At 37.5% G+C, this 17,447-nt stretch overlaps 1 protein-coding gene across 1 annotated transcript in view; it reads right to left on the bottom strand.

Moving 5' to 3' along the window:
- Positions 1-11,203, bottom strand: part of LOC148064099 (collagen alpha-1(XI) chain-like) — a 115,845-nt gene extending 104,642 nt beyond the window's left edge. The window contains exon 1 of the mRNA XM_087810885.1: positions 10,830-11,203. Within this exon, the coding sequence (XP_087667011.1) occupies positions 10,830-10,944 (115 nt within the window). The 5' untranslated portion in view covers positions 10,945-11,203. The remainder of the gene's footprint in view (positions 1-10,829) is intronic.
- Positions 11,204-17,447: the final 6,244 nt, after the last annotated feature.

The following is a 17,447-nucleotide window of genomic DNA, read 5'->3' on the forward strand; positions in this document are numbered from 1 at the left end:
TCTTTGTCCCTGAAATGATTACAGTACTGTTGGATGTTAGTTAAGAAGTTTAGTTTAGAGTATTGGAACATATTTTATAAAATCTTTTATCTAAATCTTAAATCTTTGTTGTTTTTATTTGACCTATGTTCTTTGTCTTTATCTTTAGACTTAGATTGTGTAATTGTGTTCTTTCTCTTTATTTCTCTTGTTCTTTTTTTATTTTGATTTATTTTGATTTTTTATAAAAAATTGCTGTATGTATTGGCTATTGGAAAAAAACAATTTCCCGAAGGAGAACTCCTGAGGGATCAATAAAGTTTTACCTTACCTTACCTTACCTTAAAACCATCTCACCTAATAACACTGGATATGTTTCAAGTTCAAAATGAACTTTAGCTTTTGAATTTATTCTCAACGCTATGTAAATTGAATCAGCATATTATAGTTATATCAGATGGATTAACGTGAAGGGAACAACAAGTAAAATGTATTATTCATATTGTTATCATTAAAGTCAGACTGTACCAAAAAAATGTATTATTCAGGATAAAGTTAAACACAAACGACCCACTTTTTACCACATTATATTTCACCATAATTAAATTTGTTGTATCTTCAGTCTTCTTCTGCTGACTAGTATTTCCAGGCAAGCTGCCGCCGCATTTCTTACCGATTAGATGTTTAAAAACTTGCTTCAGAACATTCACCACGAAAACTTTTTAAATTAATTGGTGTGACAGATGCAGCTGTTACAGGTTAAAGGTGTTGTTTTCCCAAAAAATACCGTCCAAGACTGTGCTGACAAAGAACACGTTGTAATGTCGCAACTAGCACAGCCGGGTCGGGGTTCTGAGTCAGAGGTCGGACTACGAGTCTGATTATGAAGATTTCTTTTTTGGAAAAAAAAAACTTTTGGCAACATTTTTTATAAGTGATGAGTTAGCGTTCGTGCTAGCATAAGCTAAAGTTAGCATTTCATTTGATTTTATAACAAGTTAAACTATCTGGACGCATATGGAAGTTGAAAAAGTACTCAAAACAGGGTAAAATTTTAAGGGGAGACAAAAAATCTCTCTCGGAAAGTAAGCAATGATACCCAACATTTTACCTCTCAGATTTACTACGAATACAATTTTTTTTTTCAAATGTTATATACCGTTATACTTATTTATTTAATTGCCAAATTCTGTCCGTTGAATGTACTTATGTGCCCCTCATGACCTAAAATATATTTATATTATGTATTAATCTCAAAATATTACTGTAGGGTTTTCGTTCTGGGACTTTTTCCCCACTGTTTTATTGGCCCTTTAAAAATATTTTTGGAAAAAGTAATTAATGAGAGTATAAAATACAATAAAATAATTAGATTGGGATATTTTGCTTGATTTTATGACATGATTTTAGCTCCTTTATTTTTGCTTGATGGCCAATCAACAGACGTGGCCCCTGCAGAAATGTAATTTCCCACCACTGATCTAGATTCTAGAATTAGTATTAGCCGTCGTGCTAATGTTAGCATCTCACCATTTTGGCTCTTTTTTTTAACCTAAAATGCATTTTTTGTTAGTTTAAATATTGCATAGAGATATATATATAAAAAAAACAACATATAACTATATTAAATTAATTAATAAGTTAAATAAATGTATTGTTAATGAACAAAACAACGAAACAGATTAGCATTAGCTTGAATGCTAATGAATCCTCCGTTAAAAAAAATACAGATTGTGTTCCTTAAGCCACACAAGAAGTCAGAGCATTTTAATAGCACGTCGTAAAACAATTTAGCATGAAAGAATTTAGATGTAATTTAAGTTAATGGCCGTTTACGTGCTCATTATTACCCTTTTTTATGAGTGAAAAACTCGTTTGGAACAGTAGGATTTAGACGCCGTACACTAATGGTACACGATATTGAAGAGCTCTGGTACGAATGATGTACGAGTTCTCCTGCATATTTGTACTTGTCAAGGGTTACGAGGTTAAGTTTCCTCACTTAAACATTGTCTTCAAAACCGGGGGGGTCATCCATCTCGGGGGGGGTCGACAAATTGCCCGTCATAAAGCTGTCCGTCAAATAAACAATGGCGTTTAACAGGTCGATTTTTTTTTTAAATCAGTCTTTTGGTGTAAAAATTCAACAACAAAAAAACCTTTAACTACCGACTCATTGTTTTATTTCTGCACTTCCATGGTCGGATCTATCGGCGACGCCGGGATCTAATGGAACATGGCGTTTTGATGGGGAGTCAACATTTGCACAAATTCCCTCGTTTGCTTTCTCAGGGGTTTGTTCGCCCAAAATCTGTCAGTCCGGGCCATTTGCTCTTTTTTTTTTTTTTTTACGAGCGAACTTGGCAAAGGAGCTGTAAAAGCGTTCAGCGGATGTAATTAGCTTCCCTCACCTCGGCTGAGACGAGCCTCATCATCCCCGGGACGATAAAAAAAATGGAGGAAGAGGTGGAAGGGATAAGAGGTCGGGGGGGGGGGGGCGTCTTTACCACCTTTTTATTTTGACCTTTTCTATCGACGGACCTGGAGCCGAGGCGGTCGAACCGTTACCCCGGGATCTTCGGTCCTTTTCCTTCTGCTTAGAATATCAACCAAAATTCCAAAACCTCAAATTCCCAGACGTGCGTCACAATCTGCGCATCATGAGTTAAGCTAGTTGGGAGCAGATGTTTAAAATTCCACATTTGGATGAATGAAAAAAAAACTAAAAAACGTGGAAAACATTGACTTTGGTCGCCGTTAACTGGTGGTTAACTAGTAGGTCTTTAAAAAAAAAAAAAAGGGCAAGTGGTTTACTCGCTCTCTTAAAATGAGATGGAATTTCCTTTTTTCTTTAGAGTTTCCTCTTCTTTGTCATCTTGGAAGTGTGAAAAACTCACGAGAAAAACCTTCTAAACACCTTCGGCTTCCAATCGCGGTTACGGCGTCGACTCGAGCAAAACTGCAGCAGAGAGACATTTTTAATTTAAGGTTTATACAAACTTATGAAAACAACCCTTGAATACCAGCGCGAGGCTGCGGGGAAAAAAGGAAAATGGATGGTTTACGTTTCAGACTTTTCGGTTTATTGCTTTTTGTTTAATCCCAGCAAGAACACCCTAAACACGTCGGTGAACGAGTCATTAATAATTGATGATATCTGAGGAAGTGAAAAAAAAGCATTCAGGGTGTATTTTCGTGAGGTTAAAGTTCCTCATTTTTTTGGATTTCACACGATGTTCTGCCTTTTGTTCTGCTGTTAAAAAACAGTCAAAACTCTCCAGCATGTACTGGGTCTGTTTCATAAATATATATGTTTTACTTTCCTGCAACTTGGGACTCGATTGGCGGTTTATAGGCAACATTCAGGAAGTACCGGTCGATCCTGTCGAACCTTATCACACAAGGGGCCAAAATATTTTCACAAAATGAGTCGCTAACTAACCAAAATTTAATTTTTTTTGGTATAATTTCTTATTTTTGGAGTCTCCATGTATTTAAAAGTGACTCGAATTTTATTCATTTTCTACTCACACTCATGTTGAGTAAGGGTCGGGATTCTTTTCAGAGTAATATGTGTCTTTTTGGAGTTATAGACAAAAATGTTTGTTAATTTTAATGTAGCGACTGGAGCTCAGTTGTCTTCGTCCAAAAAGACACACTTAAAAACATCCAAATATCTCTATATTAGCGGGTCTTTAATTAAAAATGTAGATAACAAGCCGTTCTTAAAAAAGTATATATTTTAAGCTTGTTTGTAGCGGAAGCCAAAATGCTAACACCTGCTTCCCTTCTGTGTAGCATGTTAGCATTTTAGCTTCAAAAAAGCTTAAAATGTTTAATTTCTTCATGAACAATTTCTAACGTCGAGGCTTCAATACAAAAGGGACGTTAGTTACAGACGAGCAGTATGTAAATATTAGGATGTTTTTAAGTGTCTTTTTTCGAGATGAAAACCATGAGTAACTGAACATTTTCCCAACTATTAACAATTAAAAAGTCTGTTTTTAGCCAAAAATATTTGTTGGAAAATGTAAAAAAATGAAAAAATAAATTGTAGGACAGTATCCAATGGAAAGTACAGCTTGAATCTGGTTTAAACATATTTAGTCATTTCTAACCACACGTAAACACAATTTAGGAAAAGGAAGGAAGTGAACAAAGTGTTTGCTCATGTCGAGGAAGAAACCAAACAATGAGATAAAGAAGTCGCATCGAATCGCGGTCGAGCCGCTCATCAAGACCTTGGACTCGGGAATCAAAACACTCAGCATTGATCCGTCGCCAGATGGTTGCGATAATAGGCGTGTCGTCAACAACTCGCATTCCTTCTCCGCCCCTGTCACTCCACATCGCCACGACATGATCCTCCTCATATGGTTCTGGGTCGGCCCCGTGGTCTCCTCACAGCTTGAGAAACCCCCCAATAAAGAGGTCGTCGAGGTGCCGTTCTGGCAACACGATCTTTCCTTTCTCTGGAGTGGAGCTCCATTCCTCAGAGGAAGTCGCCTTTGAAAACAAATTCTTGGCCTCTTATCCCTGATCTCGGCTGTTTTGGTTAGAACGTTCTTAGGTCATTAGTGAAGTATTCTTTTTAAGCTGACTAAGCGTTTATTCCACAAGTGAAGAAACTATAAACTGCACCACTTTTTTTGCATTTAATCTTCCCGATTCCGTCGATTCTTTTTCTATCTGACCATCAACGTTGACCTCACATGAGTTTCAAACATGAGTTGATAGGATCTACACTTAGAGTTTACAGTGAGGGCGGGTCAATGTATACACTTTTCAAAATGAGGTCATTCGCACAGCATAGGCCAACTTCATGACTCTTGGGTACGTGAAAATTGGACTTGGGGCCATTGGAAGGGGGGCCCCTAGTCAAACGCAATCACGCGATAGACTGAAGTTTGGGTCCAAGTCAAGAGCCGAACAAACATTCTATTTATTAAAAGTAAGTCAGTAAGAGTCTATATGAAAACATTTTGACGCCAGTTACACTTTTATACGTAAATTATGCTCATTCATTACCAAAGCTTCATCAAAAAGGAAATACAAATCCATTGTTGACGTTTATTTTCACCATTTGGGACCAAACATTCTGGAAGGTTTTGTCGTTAACTATAACCACTCTTTGAATTTGAAATAATGGATTATTGGTTTTGTTACTTAGTAAGGTTATTTAATCATGGTAATCGAAAGAGTATCAAAGTATCTTTAAGAAATGACTGGTAATTTATCATTAAAAAAGGTTTGTACCGTGACAACACTACAGTTAACTGTACATCTTTACTTGTTGGTCAAGGAGATTTCATTCCTACATTAGTTATCAATTAATATTTTTGGTGCTATCACTAGAAAGTTTTTGACACTTTTATAATAATGTTTTTTCAGATCCTTTGATATTGAAATGATAAAACAAAGCAATGAAAACATATTTTTGTAGTTTCGTAGCAGGACCACGAAACAGAAAACATGGGAAAAATGTAATTCTTCTAGGTTCTTCTAGGGTTCTTTTAACATGTTGACATTTTTGAAAAGTGGCTTTTATTTAGCAAAAAAACAAGTTGGACTAATGCTGGACCAAGAATAAAAGAAGCCCTTGAGCAATACCGAGAAACACCATTAAGCTATTTAAGGTAACTAGCGGCGTTAATTTGAAAGGAATTATCAAGTTTGTCTTATGAAATGATTCCTTGTGTAACTCATAGAAACTGGAGGAACCAGTATTGGCAAAACTATTGCGTCCTGTATCCTTGAAGACTCTATTTTTCAACCATGTCTGCCAGTTTTTCAATGTTATTTCCATCTCCAGAGAGCTGCGGTGGGCCACGAAGTGTTTGAATCTAAAGTGGCAGTTTTACGGTTCTTCCAATTTTCTCCCAAATCTAATAAGTCCGAAACGGTTTAGACGTATACTCTAGAAATGTGTAACTTCAAAGTTCGAAAGCTCGTCTCGAAAAAGAAACTCGGGTCTTATCTTGAGGGCACGATCTTGGCAGGTAGAATTAGGAATTGAATCGTAGCCCATCTCAACGGCAACATCTAAAGAATGGCTTTATCTCCATAGAGGTCTCTCCAACTTCACTGGTCGGCTTCCAGTCAAGGTAGGAAGTCGAGGTGTTTCCAAGGAACTTGAACATTTTCCACGATCTATTTAAAAGTTTCAAATAACCCACTACGACGCCTGGAGGTAGCGTTCCTGCTGGCCCGTCATCCGAAGGGGTCCGATGGGTGGTGCAGATATCCCACATGCTGAACCCATTATGGTCCCCCAGCCCCCTCCACTAAAACATACACAGGACTAACTAGGAAGCCCCCCCACCCGTCCCTGTAGCCCCTTCTCATGTGACTAGAAAAATAACAGCTCGGGTGACGAATCAGACGAGTGCATGCTTGAGGATTCCAAGTACAGATTTTTGGACTCATTTGAAGTCACTGGAGTGATGGGTTGTTTTTTTTTTTGTTGGTACTGATTTGTTTGGTACGGGTCGTTCTTCATGATTCACTGCCTATTGGATTAAAAAGCAAATTTCCTGCTTGAAATGACCTCCTTGGTAGAGGTATGCACTTTTTAAGTGCTTTTTCCAGTTTCTAATTTAAACTTTTCTATATTAAGAACTCTCGTTTTAACCACATGGCAAACATATTTCACCAAACTAGAAAGTGTAAAACAGACATGGGTCTTCCATATTTTTGAGACATTTCTAAAGACATAAAAGATCAAAATCCAGACCAGTCGTCTGGATTATGATCGTTCAATAAAGAAAAACTCATAGCAACAAGCCACTGCTTTCGGTTTGTGTGTCAATTGTGTAAATTTCGGAAGGGTTTGAGGAGGACCAGCTTCTCCAATGTTCATGTTGGAGATGAGGTTTTAACTTGGGCTCATGTTCTCGAGTGACTGGGGGGGGAGAAAGTGTACCGACACATTCCTAGTTGTGGTCACTAGCTTTGTGGTACAACAAAAAGTACAACTACCGCAGTTTTCTCCGGTTCTTCCTTAGTCAAGGAAGCTTTGTCATCCTGGAGAGACTCAAAGTAGATCATCTTATTAACTATACAAAGTAATCCTCGTTTTTTCTCTACTATTGTAGAAAAAAAAGTTACATTTCTTGTATTAAACGTCACAAAATCTTTAGAAAAACTGGAAATTATTTCTGTTGCTGTTCCAATTCTGTCTAATTTTGACATTTTGAGCACGATATGTCCATATTTTGAGACATTTCTGAAGACATTTTTTAGACTACCATAATCCAGACGACCAGACATTGGCAGTCTGGATTATGATCGCTAAATGAAGAAAAACTCATAGCAACAAGCCAATGCTTTCGGTTTGTGTGTCAATTGTGTACATTTCGGAATGGTAGGAGGAGAATCAGCTTCTCTAAGTCAGAGGCCATGATGGTCAGTTCATGTTGGAGATGAGGTTTTAACTTGGGGTCATGTTCTCGAGTGACTGGCGGGGGGGGGGCTCTGTGTCGGTGTCAGGGGGTGGAGAATGTGTACCAACACATTCCTAGTTGTGGTCACTAGCTTTGTCGTACAACAAAAAGTACAACTACTGCAGTTTTCTCCGGTTCTCCCTTAGTCAAGGAAGCTTTGTCATCCAGGAGAGACTCAAAGTAGATCAGCTGCTTATCAACTATACAAAGTAATCCTCCACATAAGTTTAATTTCTTGTATTAAACGTCACAAAATCTTTAGAAACACTGGAAATAATCTATAAATAGTCTATTTCTACATTTTGACCACCTCATGTCCATATTTTGAGACATTTTTAAAGACATTTTTTTAAGGAATACTCATGGAAAACTACTCAGGACTGTATATAAAAATGCTGCCCAATTATGTTTAGCTCAAGTTTACATTTGTTAGTGTTTAGCGGTTTATCTCCTTCTCTGTAGACGACGAGGTCAGTCTTGGAAGCAGCTGAAGCATAAAAGGGTGAAAGTGAAAAAAGGAGGAGTGGTCGCCGGAGATGAGTATCAGCAAGATTGGATTTTACACACTCCACCTTTAAATTCAGGCCCTCGGGCTCATGGCGGCAGAAACCGTGAGGTCCTTCGTTCGAACCAGGGGACGAAACAACAACGTGGAATAAAAAAAAAAGACTTTATATATAAACACACGGAATTGTACGTAAACTGCTAAGACAGTTTTCGGAACATTGTCCCGACTCTGGAGCTACTGGTTGTTGGAATCGAGACTAAAGGTCTCTTTGTGAGTCTGAGAATACCTTTCTGCATTACTGCATACCTCGAGGCCTCATATATTCCAGATGTGCCGAATTGGCCCCGGACACCCCGACGTTCCCCCCCGCCCCCCACAGCCACTCACTTTTCCTCGACTTCACTGAATTCCATGAAGCCATATCCCAAAACCATTAAAAGAAATGAAAAGGTTTTTTTTTTTCCAGACGGATTCCTTCACTCATCCAACGACAAAACCACACACTTCAAAAAAAAAAAAAAAAATTACGGCACCATCTTATAGACGGGAGACGTCAGGGGGGTAATTTGTCAAACTCCCGATTCCTTTAATGACGAATCTTCCCGTCTTGATGTCGGGAGAGACTCCAGCGTTAGTCTTGTTAACAAGCTCCCGACATGACAGCGCGATTTCGCCCGAGGCTCTGAGCGTGTGCTGACAAGACCCCCCTACGCCCCCCTAACACCCCCCCTGTTAAAATCATTTAACGCATTAAAATTCAATTTTCGGGATGGATGGGCAAACTTTCCAGTCCCAGTCCCATAAATCATCGGCTCCCCGTGGTACGGAACCTTCCGAAAAAACCCATTCTGGATCGGTGCCTCTGTGGTCGCCCCGGCAGCAGCAGCATCCCGGGATGCTTCACCCACATTTTTTTTTTTTTTCTGCCACTGCCTGAGAGTTGGCAAACGTACTCTGCAATTAAAGTAAACTGGAGAAGGCTTTTAAATGTCTGCGAGCACATCGTGCAATTATGGTGAGCTTGGATATCAGAGCTAGCTTCGCAATTAGCAAAACCAAGTCTGCCTTAGTGCCCGAAGTTTAGCGTCATACAAAATCCTAATCTTTTTGGTGTCCGGACGAAAACTGGGAAACCGTATTTTACACTTTTAAACACTATGTGGCGTTAAATACTTTTTTGAAGACTTTAAAAAGCTGACTTTTTAAATAATACTATGTTTTTTTTGGGGTGTAACTTAAGTGTCCATGTGGGGGAATTACACACAGACAAGTCTGACTATTATATATTATCTGCCAATAGGGGGCGTTTGGATGAAAAACGAGTTTTTTAACTATACTCAAAATTGTAGCCTGAATTTGAAACCATTTTTTTGTTTTTTTTAATGCTAATAAGAAATAAGTTTTCATATGTGACCAAAATCCTAATCTATATTTTAGTAAAAAACACATGATATACATGAAGGTATATCACATCTAATCTATAGATAATGGACTGACGACCAAATTTTACACTTTTAAAAACTCTGTAGCGTTAAATACTTTTTAGAAGACTTTAAAAAACAGACTTTTTTTCAATAATACTATGTTTTTTTAGGTGTAAATTAATTGTCCATGTGAGGGAAATATACACAGACAGGTCTCACTTTTATATATTTTCTGCCAATAGGGGGCGCTTGAATGAAAACGAGTTCTTTAACTATACTCAAAAATGTAGCCTGAATTTGAAACCATTTTTTTTGTTTTTTTTAATGCTAATAAGAAATAAGTTTTCATATGTGACCAAAATCCTAATCTTTTTTTCAGTAAAAAACACATGGTATACATGAAAGTATATCGTATCTAATCTATAGATAATGGACTGACGACCAAGTTTTACACTTTTAAAAACTATGTGGCGTTAAATACTTTTTAGAAGACTTTAAAAAACAGACTTTTAAAATAATACTATGGTTTTTAGGTGTAAATTAAGTGTCCATGTGTGGGAAACAAGTCTCACTTGTATATATTATCTGCCAATAGGGGGAGTTTGAATGAAAAATTAGTCAATCTTCAACTATACTCAAAAATGTAGCTTGAATTTGAAACCATTTTCTTTGGTTTTTAATGCTAATAAGAAATGAGTTTTCATATTAAAATGTTTGGAATGTTTGGCCCACGTATAGTAAAATGATATTTTAACCAAAACAATACTTTTCTTAAATTCAGTGGTGTTTATTTGACCACAAATCCTATATTTTTTTACCACAATTTTTTTTGGCATTGGTTTTTATGGCTTCGCAGACAAAGGGCAGCATCTTCAAAGGAGAGCAGGAGATAATGTGACCCACACATGCCTTTTTTTAAAAAAAAAAAAAAGAAAGAAAGAAGGAAGAAAAAAAAAAGAGGAAAAATACTCCAGATTGTTTTTCCATCAACGCCCCTTCAGACTTAGTGGGAGCCCAACTTATGTGGAAAGATGGAATGATATGAAAATTTCACCGCCAGACTCGGGAGAAAAAAATATGATAGTTATGATTTGAGTTCACAATAATAAGTCGTAAAATGAAGAGAGAGAGAGAAATAAAGCCACGTATGCTGCGTCTGTTTCCATCACTTCAGGTTATATTACTTGTGAAATATTCGAGTCATTAAACTAATAAATATCTTAAACATTTGTTTTAAAAAAAATAAACCATTATTAATCACAACTTTTAAATAGTTTTTTCTATATTTAAAATAAAATAAAAACACGTAAACGAATTATCATTATTTTAAGGATTAAATGTATTTTAAAAATCGAGTTATTCTGAGAGTGATTTATCAGCTGCTGACACATTTATTCACTGCCAAACGCAAAAAAAAAAAATCCCAGACAGAGAAAGAAAAGAAAGAAAGAAAAGTATTTTTGATGATTTTCTTACCTGCTCTGACGTGGGCAGCCTGCAGGATAACAGTTAATGACAGCGCGGCGGCGAGCGTTGAACTCCATAGAGAATTTTTCGTTTTCCACCTGGTTTGCCACCTCTGCGTCTCCATGGTGGCTTTTCAAGTAACTGGCGACGTCGACGCGAAACCTGGATCCCTTCTCTTTAATTCCGCAAAAGTGTGCTTAATTTACGAGGACATTTTGAGGACGTATGACGAGGATCTTTACGGCCGGACTGGATGCTGCGAGCGCCGCTTCCGCTCAGGCTCCTGGTGAAAGAAGGTGGAAAAAAAACAAAACAAAAAAAAAACACTCTGATCCCGAGTGGAGGTTGGACGAACGCCTGCACCGAATGTCGGATACTGACACCAGAACGTTCCCTGTTTCATCAAATCACCACACGGAAAAAGTTGTCCAGGATCCCGCCCATTTTTTCGCAGAAGGTCCGTGAAGCAAAACCGAAGCATCCTCAACTTAGTGACCTTTCAGGACCTTCCATGAAGACGGTGACGTCACACTCGAGGAAGCTCCTCAGAAATAAACTTTAAAAAGTTTATAGAATTTTATTTTCCGTTTTTTAAGGTGGCATGTATCACTCTTTGGTCTTTGGAAAAACAAATGTATCCTGTACTATTAAATGGATGTATTTTCTAAGTTTAAAACAATATTTTTAGGTTAATTTTTAATTATTCATTGTTTTTCCATCTTTTTTCAGGCTCAAATGACAATTTATTCTAGCAAAGATACAAACTAGTTCGTCTGATCTTAAAACAATAAAGGTTTTAAGAAAAATATCTTTTAAAAAATGTTATTAACATTTACTTTTGAAATTGATTGTTTTTACGAAGTTTGGGTTGATTTTTAAAACTTTATTTATTATGTTTGAGATAATACATTGTTTTAAAAACTTTATTTATTATGTTTGAGATAATACATTGTTTTTAAAACTTTATTTGTCATGTTTGAGATAATATATTGTTTTAAAAATGTATTTATCATGTTTGAGATAATACATTGTTTTAAAAACTTTATTTATCATATTTGAGATAATATATTGTTTTAAAAACTTTATTTATCATGTTTGAGATAATACATTGTTTTAAAAACTTTATTTATCATGTTTGAGATAATACATTGTTTTTTAAACTTTGTTTAATATTTCTTAAATTGATTGATTGGGTTTAAAACGTATTTATTTACATTTTTAAACATTTAAAAAAATATATTTTTTGTTGTTTTTTAAAGTTCTCGAGTTAACCTATTGTTTTTCAAACTTTATCTAACATTTCTTAACGTGTGGAGGAACAGGTGGCTACAATCGATGCTCCAGTCTTTCATGAATCGCCTCAAAGTGAAGCTGTGAGTAAAGTTTCCATCTAATGTGGAAGATAAAAAAAAGTAACAAACGAATAAACTCTAATGAGCTACAACTTCAAAAACCTCATGTTTGTTTGTTTGCTTGGACTGGCAGGGAAACGGTGTGATTCTTTAAACCAAACGGCTTCTTAATCCTTTATTTTTCCAGACGAGCCTGCAAGTGATTTGTAGATTCAAACACAGATGAATGTGATTGTTGCCTGGCTCTGTTGTCCTGTGTTCGCCGCTGGAAAACTCTGATATGATCTGCTGTCCATTATTGCAGCTTATATTAGATGAACGGAAGCTTCATCTGCTTAGATTGTGTCCGTCTGTCCATCTGCAGAAAATGCTGATGTTCCAGATAACCATCCGGATCAAGAAATATTTTGAAGTATAGGTCACATTCTGTGGGAAAAGAGCCACTGTGTCGAGCAAAGTCCATTTCAAAAGAATTTAATTAAATGTTGATGATTAGACGAAGCGAGGACTATCACTTTTCGAATTATGTTCAAGATTACCATCTGGATCACCAAATATTTTGAAGGATGTGTCACACTGGAAAAATAACCACTACAGAGTGCACGGTTAATTCAAAAATAATGTTGATATCTAGACCAGGATAAAAAAGATTACATTTTGATGATGTTACAGATTACCATCTGGATCACAAAATATTTTGAAGGATTTGTCACTCTCTGTGGAAAAGGAGCCACTATGCAATGCACAGTCAATTTAAAAAACAATTAAATGTTTACATCCAGACCAGGTTAAAACGATTTTAATTTATGATGTTACAGACTACCATCTGGATCAAGAAATATTTTGAAGGATTTGTTACTCTCTGTGGAAAAAGAGCCACTATGCAATGCAAAGTCAATCAAAAAAACTATTAAATGTTGATATCTAAACCAGGATAAAAGGATTATATTTCAATGATGTTACAGATTACCATCTGGATCAAGAAATATTCTGAAGGATTTGTCACTCTCTGTGGAAAAAAACCCACTATGCAGTGCACAGTCAATTCAAAAACAAAAACAAATGTTGATATCTAGACCAGGATAACAAGATTATATTTGGATTATGTTACAGATTAGCATCCGGATCAAGAAATATTTTATATATTTGTCACTCTCTGTGGGGACATGCAGTGCACAGTCAATAAAAATAACAGTTAAATATACATGTATTTACATCAAGTACACTAGGTCATATTCACAATCCCAATCACTGATGGCAGTAGGCTGCGACGCGAGAGCACTCATAGTTAAGCGTCTTGCTCGGAGGCACAATGGCAAAATCTTATCCAGACCTAGGATCGAACCCGCAACTTCTTAGGCCACTTAACTAAGTTATGTTACAGGACAGAACACTGTCTTTACACAAGCTGCTTGGCTGAGGTCTGTCTTCTCCAAGTGCTTTTTCAATACTCTTTCTATAAGCTGTGTTTATTTTCTGCTTTCATTTTGTTTGTTTTTTTGGTTGAAAAAAATGAAAAAACAACATTTTTCCTCGATAATGCAGGTACATACATATTTTATTGACAAGAAAAAGTTTTACTATAGCTCAAAAGGAAGCCACTTACTTAAAAAACTTTTTTTTTTTTTTTTAAATGACTTGTAACAACTCCTTCCTTTATTTTCTCCAATAAGGTAGACCTTGAAAAACATTTTTTTTAAAGGTATATGTAATAAGATGCAAGAAAGTACATGTATTTATTTTTAAAGGTTTCTGACATTTTGACATGTCATAAAAATGTTTATCATATTTAGTTAGTTCCATTTATTTTTCTTCTCAACATGGAAGTTGTTTGGCTCAAAACTCGCAACCTCATGTTTTTTCCTGGGACCGAAGCCCAAGATGTTTGGTCTTCACTCGCTACAGGACTTCAAACCTTCTGGTCTGAAACCGGACTTTCTGAAACCAGAAAAAAAAAGAAAAATCAGAAACGGACCTTTATATAGAGGGACAACCCTACAATTTCCCCGCTTGACCTTGGGGCAGACTTCTTTGTAGCCACGGCTTATGATTACAACTGGCCGACGTGTACCAAGATTACTGAGTATAAATATCCCATAATAAGTCTCTGCTACATACATAGCGCAGCTATAAAAACAAGAATGTCTGGATCTTGGAAACGCAGCTTTTAATCTGAGTCCTTTGATGTTTCAAAGTAAAAGCCCCGGAGACTAAAAAAAGTTTAAGGTCGGACACTTTGTGTTTATTAGGGAAACGGATGCCTGTGAAATGCTAATTCGCGACGTCGTCGTTCTCACGGCGAGTTATGATCCGGCGGCGACTTCAAGTGTCTTCTTAGTGCGACGACGAGACTGATTCTCTGGCAGCGTCCGAGGCCAAAACCAACGGCAGCACAAATGGAACGCTGCCCCTTTTAATCGCGGCTTCGCTTCACAAGATCACAAGCGACCGCGGCGGCTCGACGTTAGCGTGGATCATCTTAGCTAGACGACGAAGATGGAGGCGGACGGACCTCGTGGCGACTGATTGATGGTATCTATAGAGTCCAGAATTATCGAGATGAGAGGACGACCGATGGTACGAGAGGTTAAATCGTCCTTTCTTTTGGTTCTCGCCGATTAGCATCGACTTAGCCATGTTAGCATAGTGGACCAATTACATACAGAGACATCAAAGGATGCTAAGCTAGTTTTCTGGCTAGTGACCATGGTTGATAAATAACGTTTTGAATTCTTAGATTTTGCTAAATCATTCACCTATAGCTAACGTTCAGATGGATAGCAATGTTGCGCTAATGGCTACATTTGAGCAAACACTAATTTGCAAGTTGGACCCCCTATGTCATCGGGTCGGGACCTTGTGTGAGCAGATTGCGTGTCAATTAGCTTGTAAATGTAGGTCTAGGATGTAGCGTAATTTCCCACGATGCTCAGTGAGAAAATATCGATACATTTATATAGCACAATATCTTTTCCACGATACTTTAAATCAAATAGAAACAATTTTTTTGGGGGGGTTTAAAATCATATTTTATTTTTATGACATATCTTTTATGGTTTGAATAAAGTTTGTGAAAAATACATTTTTTAGTTTGACTTATTTACAATTACCATGAAAATACTCATTACGTTTCTTTCAATTTGTTTTGTTGCAATTAAAATTCATTAAAGCTTTGAAAACAAGGGAGCACTGAAAGTGATATACCGACTATGACTGAGGACGAGAGGATACAGTGAGTCCATCAGCTTTTAAAGCTGATGTTTGGACATATTTTGGTTTCAAAACAAATGAAAGCAGTTACGACTGAGGACGAGAGGATACAGTGAGTCCATCAGCTTTTAAAGCTGATGTTTGGACATATTTTGGTTTCAAAACAAATGAAAGTAGTTACGACTAAGGACGAGAGGATACAGGCGACTCCAGCAGATTTTAAAGCTGACGTTTGGACATATTTAGGTTTGAAAACAAATGAAAGCAGTTACGACTGAGGACGAGAGGATACAGGCGACTCCAGCAGATTTTAAAGCTGACGTTTGGACATATTTAGGTTTGAAAACAAATGAAAGCAGTTACGACTGAGGACGAGAGGATACAGGCAACTCCAGCATCTTTTAAAGCTGATTTTTGGACATATTTTGTGTTTGAAAACAAATGAAAGCAGTTACGACTGAGGACGAGAGGATACAGCGAGTCCAGCAGCTTTTAAAGCTGATGTTTGGACATATTTTGTGTTTGAAAACAAATGAAAGCAGTTACGACTGAGGACGAGAGGATACAGCGAGTCCAGCAGCTTTTAAAGCTGATGTTTGGACATATTTTGTGTTTGAAAACAAATGAAAGCAGTTACGACTGAGGACGAGAGGATACAGCGAGTCCAGCAGCTTTTAAAGCTGATGTTTGGACATATTTTGTGTTTGAAAACAAATGAAAGCAGTTATGACTGAGGACGAGAGGATACAGTGAGTCCATCAGCTTTTAAAGCTGATGTTTGGACATATTTGGCATCAAAACAAATGAAAGCAGTTACGACTTCGTCAAGAGTCATGTGGTCTGTAAATTCTACAACACCAGAGTCAAGTACTGGACAATACTACACATATATACTTGTTACTACAGTATCACGATATTTCGTATCGTTGCCCCTGACATGTGGATTGTTTCTACTTCATCAAAACAAAACGTTGTCGTACAATTATGACCCCGAGCTCGTGCTATTGTTTCTCTTCCTCGTGGATTGTTGATATTAACGAAGTGCCTGAACTCGTTCCCCTCAAGTTCAAATGTCGTCCACGCCGGGGTCATAAATCCGATAAGTCGGACCCACTAAAATCAGTAGCGTGTCATCGGAGAAAAAAGAAAAGATGGAGAGCCGGGAGAAGCCTTTTGTTCTCGTCAGGTGTGATGGACGTCGTCAGGTCGGAGAATCACGACGTGTTAAGTAGAAGGTCCGCGATAATCTAAACACGTCGGCGAACAGCTCGTATTTCATGAGGAGGACTCGGGGCGGAGCCGGGTCTCGAACCCGTCGGCAGTAAAAAAGTGATGGCGGAGTGGAGCTAGCTGACGGCGGCGACGTGTAAACATGGACCAGAAAAACATCATCATTAGGTCACTTCCTGTTTTCATACTTGGAGATGGAGGCACTTCAGAGAAATCCTCGAGGCTTAACATCATTTGTTGAGTAGAAAGAGAGAACCTGACATTGAAAGAGAGAACCTGACAGTGAAAGAGACAACCTGACATTGAAAGAGAGAACCTGACAGTGAAAGAGAGAACCTGACAGTGAAAGAGAGAATCTGACAGTGAAAGAGAGAACCTGACAGTGAAAGAGAGAATCTGACAGTGAAAGAGAGAACCTGACAGTGAAAGAGAGAATCTGACAGTGAAAGAGAGAACCTAGTATTGAAAGAGAGAACCTGACAGTGAAAGAGAGAACCTGACAGTGAAAGAGAGAATCTGACAGTGAAAGAGAGAATCTGACAGTGAAAGAGAGAACCTGACAGTGAAAGAGAGAACCTGACAGTGAAAGAGAGAACCTGACAGTGAAAGAGAGAACCTGATAGTGACAGAGAGAATCTGACAGTGAAAGAGAGAACCTGACAGTGAAAGAGAGAATCTGACAGTGAAAGAGAGAACCTAGTATTGAAAGAGAGAACCTGACAGTGAAAGAGAGAATCTGACAGTGAAAGAGAGACCCTGACAGTGAAAGAGAGAATCTGACAGTGAAAGAGAGAACCTGACAGTGAAAGAGAGAACCTGATAGTGACAGAGAGAA

The sequence above is a fragment of the Callionymus lyra genome, chromosome 16 (genome assembly GCF_982586985.1).
Source record: "Callionymus lyra chromosome 16, fCalLyr1.hap1.1, whole genome shotgun sequence".
Classification (NCBI taxonomy): domain Eukaryota; kingdom Metazoa; phylum Chordata; class Actinopteri; order Syngnathiformes; family Callionymidae; genus Callionymus; species Callionymus lyra.